The sequence below is a fragment of the Microcaecilia unicolor genome, chromosome 3 (genome assembly GCF_901765095.1).
Source record: "Microcaecilia unicolor chromosome 3, aMicUni1.1, whole genome shotgun sequence".
Lineage (NCBI taxonomy): Eukaryota > Metazoa > Chordata > Amphibia > Gymnophiona > Siphonopidae > Microcaecilia > Microcaecilia unicolor.
The window spans coordinates 210,488,378-210,502,524 of NC_044033.1; the positions used below are offsets into that span (position 1 = coordinate 210,488,378).

At 46.2% G+C, this 14,147-nt stretch overlaps 1 protein-coding gene across 2 annotated transcripts in view; it reads left to right on the top strand.

Moving 5' to 3' along the window:
- LOC115466233 overlaps positions 1-14,147 on the top strand; it is a 72,467-nt gene that overhangs the window by 24,537 nt on the left and 33,783 nt on the right. For both annotated transcript variants that reach the window (XM_030197361.1, XM_030197362.1), the window contains 4 exons: positions 4,765-4,863; positions 7,139-7,246; positions 9,888-9,940; positions 10,970-11,109. In XM_030197361.1, coding sequence (XP_030053221.1) covers positions 4,765-4,863; positions 7,139-7,246; positions 9,888-9,940; positions 10,970-11,109 — 400 coding nt within the window. The remainder of the gene's footprint in view (positions 1-4,764; positions 4,864-7,138; positions 7,247-9,887; positions 9,941-10,969; positions 11,110-14,147) is intronic.

Sequence of the window (14,147 nt, forward strand, 5' to 3'; positions counted from 1 at the left end):
TCCACTCCTTCTGTTACAATTCAACATGTCCAGTGCATTTGACATGGTCAACCATGATATTCTATTAAACATTCTAGAATATTTCGGAATAGGAAGAAATGTATTGAATTGGTTTCATAGTTTTCTAACAACAAGAACATGCCAGGTAATATCTAAATTGATCATATCATCACCATGGAGACCGGAATGTGGTGTGCCTCAGGAATCTCCGCTTTCACCGATTCTCTTTAATCTAATGATGTTACCTTTGGCCAAAGCACTGTCTAACCAAGACCTAAATCCATATATTTATGCCGATGATGTGACGATATATATTCCATTCAAAAAGGACTTACCAGAAATTGCAGACAAAATAAATTGCAGCTTCCAAATTATGAACTCTTGGGCAGACGCTTTCTAACTAAAGCTGAATACAGAAAAGACACAATGCCTAATATTATCATCGCAATATAATAAAATCAACTATCCCAACATAAACACACCACTATTACTACTACTACTTAACATTTCTAGAGTGCTACTAGGGTTACGCAGCGCTGTACAAATTAACAAAGAAGGACGGTCCCTGCTCAAAGGAGCTTACAATCTAAAGGACGAAATGTCAAGTTGGGGTAGTCTAAATTTCCTGAGTAGAGGTGTAGTGGTTAGGTGCCGAAGGCGACATTGAAGAGGTGGGCTTTGAGCAATGATTTGAAGATGGGCAGGGAGGGGGCCTGGCGTATGGGCTCAGGGAGTTTGTTCCAAGCATGGGGTGAGACGAGGCAAAAAGGGTGGAGCCTGGAGTTGGCGGTGGTGGAGAAGGGTACTGAAAGGAGGGATTTGTCTTGAGAGCGGAGGTTACAGGTAGGAACGTAAGGGGAGATGAGGGTAGAGAGGTAAGGAGGGGCTGCAGACTGAGTGCATTTGTAGGTTAGTAGGAGAAGCTTGAACTGTATGCGGTATCTGATCGGAAGCCAGTGAAGTGACTTGAGGAGGGGGTGATATGAGTATATCAGTCAAGGCGGAAGATAAGACATGCAGCAGAGTTCTGAACGGACTGAAGGGGGGATAGATGGCTAAGTGGGAGGCCAGTGAGGAGTAGGTTGCAGTAGTCAAGGCGAGAGGTAATGAGAGAGTGGATGAGAGTTCGGGTGGTGTGCTCGGAGAGGAAGGGGCGAATTTTGCTAATGTTATAGAGGAAGAATCGACAGGTCTTGGCTATCTGCTGGATATGCGCAGAGAAGGAGAGGGAAGAGTCGAAGATGACTCCAAGGTTGCGGGCAGATGAGACGGAGACAATGAGGGTGTTATCAACTGAGAGAGAGAGTGAAGGGAGAGGAGAAGTGGGCTTGGGTGGGAAGACAATAAGTTAGGTCTTGGACATGTTCAGTTTCAGGTGGCGGTTGGACATCCAGGCAGCAATGTCGGATAAGCAGGACGATACTTTGGCCTGGCTTTCCGCAGTGATGTCTGGTGTGGAGAGATAAAGCTGGGTGTCGTCAGCATAGTGGAAACCATGAGATGAGATCAGGGAGCCTAGGGAAGAGGTGTAGATTGAAAAAAGAAGGGGTCCAAGGACAGATCCCTGAGGAACTCCAACAGAGAGCAGGATAGGGGTGGAGGATGAACCATGAGAGTGTACTCTGAAGGTACGATGGGAGAGATAAGAGGAGAACCAGGAGAGGACAGAGTCCTGGAACCCAAAAGAGGACAGTGTGTCAAGAAGTAAGTTGTGATTGACAGTGTCAAAAGCGGCGGATAGGTTGAGGAGGATGAGGATGGATTAGTGACCTTTGGATTTGGTGAGGAACAGGTCATTGCAGACTTTAGATAGTGCCGTTTCTGTCGAGTGTAGGGGGCAAAAGCCGGATTGAAGTGGATCAAGGATGGCATGAGAGGAGAGAAAATCAAGGCAGCGGCTGTGAACGGCGCATTCAAGTATCTTGGAGAGGAAGGGTAGGAGGGAGATGGGGCGGTAGTTGGAGGGACAGGTAGGGTCAAGTGAAGGGTTTTTGAGGAGTGGTGTGACTACAGCATGCTTGAAGGTGTCCGGGACAGTTGCAGTGGAGAGAGAGAGGTTGAGGATATGACAGATGGGGGGTGATAGTAGGAGAGATGGTGTTAAGTAAGTTGGTGGGGATGGGGTCTGAGGAACAGGTGGTGGATTTCGAGGAGGAGAGGAGATGGGCAGTTTCCTCTTCGGTGATATCAGGAAAAGAGGAGAAGGAGGCCTGGGTTGGTTGGTTGGTTGGTTGGTTGAGAGAGTGGGTTATAGGATGAAGAGGAGGAGAAGGTTTGGTGGTGAATTCGAGGTTGATCTTCTGAACCTTGTCGCGGAAGTAGTCGGCCATACTCTTCCTGTTGCGGACACCCTGAAACTCCTAGGCGTAACAATTGATCGCAATCTTAATCTAGACTGCCATGTAAAAAATGTCATAAAGAGAATGTTCTATGCAATGTGGAGGCTCAGAAGAGCAAGACCTTTCTTCCCAAGAGAGACATTTCGCGTATTGGTGCAATCATTGGTTCTGAGCCATTTGGACTACTGTAATTCCTTATACCGGGATGCAAGGCACAAACCATCAAGAAACTCCAGACAGCCCATAACACCGCAGCCAGATTGATATTCGGCAAGGCGAAATATGAAAGTGCCAGACCCCTTAGAGAAAGCCTGCATTGGCTCCCACTGAAAGATCATATTGCATTCAAGATATGTACCTTGGTCCATAAAATCATTTATGGAGATGCCCCATCATACATGTCAGACCTAATTGACTTACCAGAGAGAAACAACAAAAGCTCATCACGCACCTGCTTAAACCTTCATTATCCCTATTGCAGAGGACTTAAATACAAGTCTGTACATACATCCAGTTTCTCATACACCTGCACACAACTATGGAATGAATTACCGATCGCCATAAAGACAACACATAACCTGACAGCCTTCCGAAAATTATTAAAGACCTACTTATTCATAAAGGCGTACAATAAAGATTCCCCATAACGATTTGACTTCCTAATTATTCCAATCACAACTATCCACTTCCAATCCAATATGATCTACTTATGCACTCTTATTTGTAACAATTGTAAAATTATTATTCCGTTAATATGATTGCTATGATATTCTATGTACCCATCTATATCTATATTCTGAAATTCTTATCCTATAATGTGTACATGTTGTTATAACATTTTGTAAGCCACATTGAGCCTGAAAATAGGTGGGAAAATGTGGGATACAAGTGCATCGTTTCTACTCCCTCTAGGGTATCCACTCTATTGGCTATTTTCATGTCATGTCATGTCATCTGCAAAAAGGCAAACCTTTCCTTCCAACCCTTCAGCAATATCTCCCACAGATATATTAAACAGAATAGGCCCCAGCACCGACCCCTGAGGAATTCCACTGCCCACCTTCCTTTCCTCCGAGTGGAAGTCTCATTCTTCTTCCGTACACAGAAGCACTTCACCCCTATATTCTACATCTTCCGCCAGGGTCGCTTTACTCATACTACCCCTCTCCTCAAGACCCTTCACTGGCTCCCTATCCGTTTTCGCATCCTGTTCAAACTTCTTCTACTAACCTATAAATGTATTCACTCTGCTGCTCCCCAGTATCTCTCCACACTCGTCCTTCCCTACACCCCTTCCCGTGCACTCCGCTCCATGGATAAATCCTTCTTATCTGTTCCCTTCTCCACTACTGCCAACTCCAGACTTCGCGCCTTCTCTCTCGCTGCACCCTACGCCTGGAACAAACTTCCTGAGCCCCTACGTCTTGCCCCATCCTTGGCCACCTTTAAATCTAGACTGAAAGCCCACCTCTTTAACATTGCTTTTGACTCGTAACCACTTGTAACCACTCGCCTCCACCTACCCTCCTCTCTTCCTTCCCGTTCACATTAATTGATTTGATTTACTTACTTTATTTATTTTTTGTCTATTAGATTGTAAGCTCTTTGAGCAGGGACTGTCTTTCTTCTATGTTTGTGCAGCGCTGCGTATGCCTTGTAGCGCTATAGAAATGCTAAATAGTAGTAGTAGTAGTAGTACAATTCCCTTGGATTCTTGTAACCCATGTGCATGACCCTGCATTTCTTAGCATTAAATCTTAGTTGCCAATTATTGGACCATTCTTCAAGCTTCGCTAGATCCTTCCTCGTGCCATCCGCACCCTCAGGGGTATCCACTCTATTACAGAGATTAGTATCATCTGCAAAGAGACCAACCTTACCCGACAACCCTTTCGCAAAATCGCTCACAAAGACCTTTGTCAGACTTTAATCTTTTGTGTGGTCTCTTGTATAGTTGTTCCTGAGAAGAAATCTCCAGACTCATGTTCTCATGTTTTACCTCTGACTGATCCCTGATGCAGGTGATAGCCGAAACATGGGCCGTGTCGAGTTTCAGAATAAAACATAGCTTTCTTTGACTTCTGAGTCCACCTGGTTGTTCCACCTGAGGCCTGATACACTCTTTTAACCTAAAATATCTATATGCCAACTTCTACAACTTTTCTAAAATTGTACTGTGTATTTTATTTATTTATTTTTATTTATTAATTTATTAGGATTTACCACCTTTTTGAAGGAACTCACTCAAAGTGATGTACAGTATTACTTAGGTATTGCCCAAATGTTCAAACAACTTTTGTTTTCACTAAATGAATATTCATTCTTGCTGTTTGCATACATTTGGCATGATGAACCTTCCCGATGATACAGTATCTGATTGACCTCTTTCTAGTGTATTTCAATGCAATTTTTTTTCCTTTTCCAGATCACGGTTATAATGTGCTCTCTGTGAGGAGAAAGATTTCTGAGGACTGTGTTGCTATGACCATTCCGATGCTTAGAGACAGGGAGATGGTTCTCGCATGTAAGTGTAAATGCAGGTCCTGCTCAACCTTTTGGCTAAGGTCAAGTGGAGCCCTAGAATGGTCTATGCTAGTTATAAATGACCTAGGGATGGGAGTAACTAGTGAGGTAATTAAATCTGCTGACCACACAAAGTTATTCAAAGTTGTTAAATTACAAGGGGATTGTGAAAATGTACAAGAGGACCTTACGAGACTGGGCATCCTAATGGTGGATGACGTTTAATGTGAGCAAATGCAAAGTGATGCATGTGGGAAAGAGGAACCTGAGCTATAGCTACATAATGCAAGGTTCCACGTTAGGAGTCACCGACCAGGAAATGAATCTAGGTGTCGTCATTGATGATACGTTGAAACCTTCTGCTCAGTGTGCAACGCGGCTAAGAAAGCAAATAGAATGTTAGGTATTATTAGGAAAGGAATGAAAAACAAAAATTAGGATGTTATAATTTTTATTACATTTGTATCCTGTGCTTTTCCCACTCATGGCAGGCTCAAGGTGGCTTACATGGGGAAATTGAGGGTTAAGTGACTTGCCCAGAGTCACAAGGAGCTGCCTGTGCCTGAAGTGGGAATTGAACTCAGTTCTTCAGGACCAAAGTCCACCACCCTTACCACTAAGCCACTCCTCCACTCCTTTGTAGCCTTTCTATTACTCCATGGTGTGACCACACCTTGAGTACTGTGTGCAATTCTGGTTACTGCATCTCAAAAAAGATATAGTAGAACTAGAAAAGGTACAGAGAAGGGTGATGAAAATGATAAACGGGATAGAACGACTTTCCTATAAGGGAAGTTTAAAAGCAGCTAGGGCTCTTCAGCTTGGAGAAAAGACAGCTGAGGGGAGATATGACAGAGGTCTATAAAATAAGTGGAGTAGAACAGGTAGACATGAATCACTTGTTTACTGTTTCCAAAAATACTAGGACTAGGGGGTATGCAATGAAGCTAGAAAGTAGTAAATTTAAATTGAATTGGAGAAAATATTTCTTCACTCAACATGTAATTAACCTCTCAAATTCATTGCAGATGATGTGGTGAAAGCAGTTAGTTTAACGGAATTTAAAAAAAGGTTTGGATAACTTCCTAAAAGAAAGTCCATAAGCCATTATTAAGATGGACTTGGGAAAAATCTACTGCTTATTTCTAGGATAAGCAGCATAAAATGTATTGTACTGTTTTGGGATCTTGCCAGGTACTTGTAACCTGGATTGGCCACTGTTGAAAACAGGATGTTGGGCTTGATGGACCTTCGGTCTGTCCCAGTATGGCAATGTTTATATACTTATGTTCTAGTTTTCTCTATATAACACTCTAAACCAGAGGCTTTTAACCCAGTCCTTGGGGCAAACCCATCCAGTCAGGGTTTTCAAAATATCCTCTTTGAATTCAATGGGGATATTCTAAAAACCTTGACTGGCTGGGTGTGCCCCAAAGACTGGGTTTTACTACAAGGTCGATATTCAGCAGGCAATACACAGCGTTTTGCTGACCGCTGCCGGCATTACACCCCAAAATTCAATGCCAACATTGAATTTCCAGGTTTACAGAGCTGCTAATATTCAGCACCAAACCTCATAAACATAGGACTGACTTTTGCATGGTCCTATTTATGGGGTTACCTTTGCCGGTTAAGGTGCCCTTTTACTAAGGCGCACTGAAAACGCTGGTCCATTTTTCAGCCCGCCTGTAAAAAAAAAAGGCCTTTTTTTTCTGGCCGAAAATGGACGTGCAGACAAAATTAAAACCAATGCGCGTCCATTTTTGGCCTGAGACCTTACCGCCACCCATCGACTGGCGGTAAGGTCTCACGCACTAACCGGGCGGTAAGTGTCAATGCGTGTACACTACCAATTACCATCCTGTTAGCACCAAACGGTAGAAAATAAAAAATATTTTCTTCCGCGCGTAAAAAAAAATGGAAATTATCACCTGGAGCATGCAGTAGTTCCAAATTGATGCGTGTTGGATGCATGTAGGTGCCTATGCGCCTTAGTAAAAGGACCCCTAAATGCTGAATATCGACCAAGCCAAGTGCTGACTCTGCCCCCCGGAACACCACCCAGAATATCCAGTTTTGAGACAGACGCTAACCGGCCATTTTCAGCACTAACCAGGTAAATGCCACCTGAACATGACCGGTAAACCCCAAGCAAGCGATTTGCCGGGTCAAGAGCCATTTCTGACTGGTCAAATCACTGTGAATACTGATCACGCAAAATAAAAACTGTAAAAATAATGTTTAAGAAACATAGTCTTATTTTTCACCTTGTTTAGGCAGGTCTCACAGAGTTCCTAAATCAGTAATCGAGGACTTTGCTCTCTTTGTTGCCTGCCAGAATGACACCTTTATGAATGCGAGTGTGAATCCAAGAGATGACGACGGTGAGGAATTATCGGTCTTGAAATTCAAACAATGCAACTCCAGAGATGCCTATTTTCTCTCTCCTTCACTCCTCTGTTATACCTTTAGCAATATTGTTCAGTCAATCCAGGCTTATTGAGAACTGTGAATGAGTGAAAGAAACCCACAATACTGATTTTTCACCTGTTGGATTGACTGAACAATATAACTTTTTTTGGCTGGAACACAGGGGTCAACATTCAGCCGGCAACGGTGACAGTTTTTCTCACCGTTGATGGAGGTATTCCTGGATATTCAAAGCCGGGCCCTGTCCAGGCTTCAGCTTTGAATATCCAGTTATTTTTGAGCCGGCTAACACATAGCGGGCTTAAGTCAATATTCAGCACTTAAGTGGGCATGGGTTAACGTGTAAAGATAGGATTGATTTTTATGGGGTCCCATTGATGTGGTAAACCTGACCATTTAAGGGCTGAATATCAGCACTTAAGCAGCCAAGTGGAACACCCCTGGAATACCCCAATGTAGCCAGCTTTGAGTTAGAGGTTAACCACGAATTTGAACATCACTTAGTTAAATGCTGCGAAAAATTAGGCCCCAACCATGCGATTTAACCATTCAGCATCTAGCTAGATCACTTTGAATGTCTACGTTTATTGACCCCTGATGAGAACAATTGGTCGAAACATGGCCCTTGTCGGGTCAGTTAATAAAATTGTTCCATCCTAGACATTTTTAAAGAAGAGGCAAAGCATTTCAAATGGAAGGTGTCATAAAGAGAACTGTGCTATGCCCTGTTGTCTCTAGCCTAGCGTGTACTGCAGGGGGATTAACTGCACCTGCAAGATTGTATAGGGTGGTCAGAGAGGAGAGAGGAACAGCGAAAAAAAATGTCTTCTAACTTAGGCAATTGCAGGCAATCAGGTCTTTGTTACACCAACATCATTTCATGATACTGGTAGAGGTAGAGGCAGGCCGCCGAGAGAGTGAGCCAGGCCTGGGGCAGGGCCACCCCCCCCCCCCTCCCCAGAATCGTCATAGCTGCCTCCACCGCCCGCCCACCCACAGTACCTTGGCTGACCCTGCCAGCTGCAGGCAGCATGGCTCCTTCCTCTGCTCAGCATTGCCTACCCCTGCAGCTGCTTTCCTCAGGTCGCACATGCTCGGTCTCAAAACTGAGCATGCGCGGCCTGAGGGTCCAGCAGTTGCTAGGCAGGTAATGAAAGGGGGGGCCTGGTGCTGGAGTTTTCTCTCTCCTGCTCCTGTCGGGACGTGATCACCCAGATCCCGTCAGAAGCAGGAGAGATAGAGACCCTGGCGGGAGGGGGGGACCAGAGACTGAAGTAAGGGGGCACATTTTAGCCCCCCCCCGGTGCCCTTCCCCTTTTGACCCCCCCTTTCTGCCACCGCCAACCCTCCCCCGAGTCCCCCACCGCTGCCAGGTACCTGTGCTGGCGGGGGTCCCCAACCCCCGCCAGCTGGTCCTCCTCAGCCGGTCTCCAGGCCGGCGCGTTGCTGCAGCTGATGTGGAAGCCTAGGATTCTGTTTCTTCTGTGTGAGTCGTCCTGACGTCCTGCATGTTGAACGTGCAGCACGTCAGGAAGTCAGTACTACTCACAAAGAAAAAACAGAATCCTAGGCTTCCACATCAGCTGCAGCAATGTGCCGGCCTGGAGACCAGCTGAAGAGGATTTTGGCTGGCGGGGGTTGGGGACCCCCCCCCCCCCAGCACAGGTACCCGATGGCGGCAGTGGCAGGGGAGGGTTAGCGGCGGCAGGAAGGAGAGGTTGAAAGGGTCGGCGGGGGCCAGAGCCAAATCTGGGGGGCCAGGCCCCCGTGGCCCCACGAAGCTACGCCCCTACTCTGAGACCCTGTGGTCAGCAGGGCTGACAGGACTAGGACACGGCCAAGCACTCTGCTCCAGATCCTCCTCTGATGGCTGGCTGGCTCTAACTCAACCCTCTTATTGAGGTACGTGGTGGAGGCTGACTGTTTGTAGTCTCATGTCGCCTTCTTAGTGAACTAGTGGGAAATACCTCATCCTTCCAATATCCCACTTCAGGGGTCCTTTTACTAAGGTGCGCTGAAAAATGGCTTGCGGTAGTGTAGGCATGAGCTTTGGGCATGGGCTGATTCAATTTTTTAGCGCATCCATTGACCTAGCAGTAAAGAATCCAGTTGGTAATGACCTATACGCGCCAAATGCCACTTGGCACGCGCGTATCGGACTCGCACCAAAAATGCAATTACTGCAAGTTCCAAGCGGTAGCCGGGTGGTAACTCCATTTTGGCACGCGCTGGGCACGCGTAGACGCTTACACTGCTTAGTAAAAGGGCCCCTCACTTTGCACCAGTGGTGGGAGGCCACTTTTAGCAGGATCATTTTGAATGGCCTTACACTCACCAGATCTGGTTGGTCACAAATGTCTTTCCATTCGCTGCCCAAGCCAGTCAAAAGTGTCTATGTGCAGGCACATGCTCATTTGGGACCACAAGAGGTTGCTTCCAGGGAAAGGTGATCCTGGAGTTCCACTAAAAATAGGAGATATATAAATTCCAGCAAATCTAAATAGAGTGAATGAATGAACATCAGGATTGACCAGAAAGGAGGGACTTAACTTTTCATGGCTTGTCACAAATTGTTTTGTTTTTTTGTAAATTCAGTATTCTATTGTGGGACCGTATTTCAGAGAGATCCTCTGGAAGACATCAGTAAGGTTAGTGATATAAACTGGATAGACAGACTGATGGGCAGATGGATGGAAGGTAGAATGAATGGGTAAGTGGATGAAAGGAGGGATGGATGGGATGGACACAGGTTGGGGGAAATGGACAAATTGATTGGTGGAAGGAAGGATCTATGAGGGGTTGAAGGATTGATGGACAGATGGATGGAAGGTGAAAAGAATAGTTAAGTGCATAGAAACTTTAAAAGGGGTAACCATGTCGGTCTAGTGTAACAAAATTGACAGACACGAGTGGCATCTTATAGACTAACCAATTTATTGAGGTTTGAGCTTTCAAAGATAGGATCTACTTTGTCAGATGCTGTCTGATGAAATGGATTTTTGTCCTTGAAAGCTCAGCCTCAATAAATTAGTTATATAAAATGCCACCTGTCTCCGTTAATCTTAGCTCATAAGGTTGTCCATGCTACTTTTCCTCTTCATATACCCCTCCCAGAGCCCTCCATAACATTCATCTCAGAATCCCTTCTTTAAAAGAAGCCTATCTAGACTCTACATGCTCTTGTGCTTTCTTCTGGCAAGCCATTCTCCTGTGGAATTTCCTACCTGTTTCTATCCAGTTAGAATGCTCCTACCAAATTCCAGACTCTCCTGAAGACCTTTCTGTTTGAAAAGGCCTTCTCTATCCATATTGGCCCAGAGAAGCCCCCCTCCCCCTGAATCCACTAGCTTCCAGCTGTGACCCCTTCTTCCTGTTCCCTTTACTCTGTTTCTTTCCTCTATTCTTATAATTATTGACATCCCTTTTCTATTTTTATTATTGTTTTTAATAGTTTTGTGCATTGCTTTGTTATCTTTGTAACAAAAGACGATTAAGTAAGTTCCAAGAAATCAAATCAATTCAATTAAATGGATAAAAGGAGGGATGATGAATGGAAAAACAGATATTCAGTTGGAAGAGTGAATATATTGCATGGTGGAAAGACTGATGTATGAAGGGAAGGAGAAGTGGACGCATGGATGGCTGGTTAGCTGAATGGTTTTCTTATATTTCCATAGATATCAGGCAGATGGAGACCAATTGCCAGGGCGTCCAAGGAGCCAAGATCCAAGGCCACAAAAGTGGATCATGTGGATGGCTGGATAGAATTCACTGTGCACGGTGGTGAGAATATGACAGTCACGACAAGCCTTAACACGTAAGCCATCAGTCACACAGGACCCATCCTATCTATCATCTCCAGCTTCTTCCCAGTCAGCTCGGCAAATCTGTGGGCTGGAGATGGGTGTTCTCTGGAACTGAAGGAAGATACCTGATCTGTGAGGATTCAGATACCACCTAGTAGCAGGGCTACTGAAACCATGATAATATCAGGGAGTGCTGAAAAAATAATTATGGCTAGGCTGATGTCATGTCCCCTACCTCAACGCAAGTAGCGTCTTCGGGCTGCGCGGGGTCCCGTCGACACGCACACTTGACTGGCACAGCCCTGAGCCATGTGTGTGTAGTTCTTCTCTGGCTGCAGGCTCCTTGATTGCTTTGCTTCCATGCACCTGGGTCTGCTCTCTCTCTCTCTGCCTGGCTTCCAGGCTCCTTGATTGCTTGGCTTCCACGCACCTGTGTCTGCTCTCTCTCTGCCTGGCTTCCCTTGCTTTTCTCCTATTGGTCTTCCGGTTCCTCCTTCCCCTGCTCTTGTCCTATGGCTGTGCTCCTTCTCCCTGCTGGTCCCTGCTGATGTCAGATGCCAGCACTTTATCAGCTGAGCTCTTCCTGGACTCCATGCTTCGGCCTCTACTTTGGTAGGTGTTACTTGCTCGGTAGTGTGCTTCTTCTCTACAATGTCCCTCGTTGCTAACTTTGCCTGTGCCTGGATTACTGTCTTGCCTGCTGCCTGCCTATTGACTTTACCTGTGCCTGGATTACTCTCTTGCTATTGTTTGCCTATTGACATTGCCTATTCCTAGGGTTACCATATTTTGTCCCCAAAAAGGAGGACACATGCCCCGCCCCATGTCACGCCCACCCTGCCCCTGCCCCGCCCCTGTCATGCCCTCATCCTGCCCCCTGTCTCATTTTCCCCTCCACCCTGTCACATACCCCATCACCCCCCTCCCCTTACCTTACTACTGCCCTGGTGGTCTAGTGACCTCTTCGGGGCAAGAAAGAGCCCCCTCTTTCCTGCCCAGAGCGCTGCCCTGCATGCATCCTTCCTGTTGCTGATCGCGGAGCCAATTCAAAATGGCCGCCGAGAGACCACTTCAACTCTCTGCGGCCATTTTGAATCAGCTCCGCGATCAGCAACAGGAAGGATGCGTGTAGGGCAGAGCTCCGGTCAGGAAAGAGGGGGCTCTTTCCTGCCCCGAAGGCGGAAGAGGTCACTAGACCACCAGGGCAGTAGTAAGTAAGGGGAGGGGAGGCTAGCAATCTGCCCATTTGTCCAGAAATCCAGACAAATTGGCAGATTGGCAAAACCCGCCTGGCTGCCCGGACATGTCCTCAAAAAGAGGACATGTCCGGGTAAATCCGGACATATGGTAACCCTACCTATACCTGGATTACTCCCCTGCCTGCCACCTGCCTGTTAACATTGCCTGTTCCTGGATTACTTCCTTGCCTGCTGCCTGCCTATTGACTTTGCCTGTACCTGGATCACTCTCTTGCCTGCTGCCTGACTGGCCGTTACATTCACCACCCTGCTTTCTGCTCCGTCTCGTAAGTCCTGCAGCCCGCCCATACCTAGGGGCTCAACCTCTGGGGAACGGCAGTCAGCGCAGGTGAAACCCAGCCAGGGTTGTCCAGCCACCAAGCAGAACCTGGTCCGAGTACTGGACTCCACAGCGCTCTACTTGGTACAAGAACTCATGCCCTATTAGATTGTAAGCTCTTTGAGCAGGGACTGTCTTTCTTCTATGTTTGCGCAGCGCTGCATACGCCTTGTAGTGCTATAGCAATGCTAAATAGTAGTAGTAGTAACTCACAAGTCTGACAACTGATGTAGCCTATGGCACGTAGCCTGCAGGATTTGCTTCAATAATCAAAGGAAAACTACATGAGTGCACACTGTGATTTGTACCTGCTTTCTTTGCAGGTCTTTATTCCAACCATACTGAGTGAGACCAATGGTCCATCTAGCCCAGTATCTTGCTTCCAACAGTGACCAATCCAGGTCACAAGAGCCTGGAAGAAACCCAATTGGTAGCAACTCTCCATGCTACCAATCCCGGGGAGAGCAGTGGCCTCCCCTATGCCAACCTCAATAGCAAACTATGGACATTTCCTCCAGGAACTTGCCCAACCCATTTTTAAGCCCAGATATGCTAACCACTGTTACCACATCCTCCTGCAATGAGTTCCAGAGCGTAACTAATTTTGAGTGAAAAAAATATTTCCTCCTATTCATTTTAAAAGTATTTAATTTCATTGAGTGTCTCCTGGCCTTTGTACTTTTTTGTAAGACTGAAACATCGATTCACTCATATGGAAGCAGTTCCATACCCTTAATCATTTTGGTCACTTTTCTTTGAAAATCCCAAACCAAGCATTGTGTTGCCTTCCCTGACTTTATGCTGTTGACGGGAAAACCTCCGTGCAATGAGGATGGGTCATTCTCAAAGACCCTATTTTCCCCCACAGAAATGCCTTGCTGGTGAGGCTATAGGCCCAGTATGGCACTCAGCAGCAGGCTACGATTTAGACGACCATAACTCTTGCAACCAGTTAGATCCAGATAAATGTGGAGCACTATATCTCAGGAGACTCTGACCACATGTCTGGAATATCTCTAGAATGTTCATTTCCACAGCAAAGCACCCAGGCTGGTTCTACCAGCTCTGTAAAGGTTTCTGTAACAGGGGAGACTTGAGAATGGTTCTAATGCTGAAGGCACTGGAGGTGTTCTAGGTGTTTGATGCTACATGGTACTGGGGTGTGAGGGGGGGGGGGGGGTAACAGAGCTCTCTTGGCACTAGAGCCACCTCTGTTCTTTTTCAGTAATAGTTGTTGCTTTCTACACATATGGAGGGTAGTTGAATGTGTTAGCACCTAGTTTAAGAGGGCAAGTAGGAACCTACTTAAGCGCTATTTTGGGGGTCAATATTCAAAACGATTTAACCAGGTAGGAGAGGTTCCCTGCCCGGTTAAGTTGCTTGTATGGAACTTAACTGGTTAGAGCAACTGAATATCGACACTAACTGCTAAAGCCATAGCCGTTGATTTTGTGGGCAGTCAGGGGGGGCG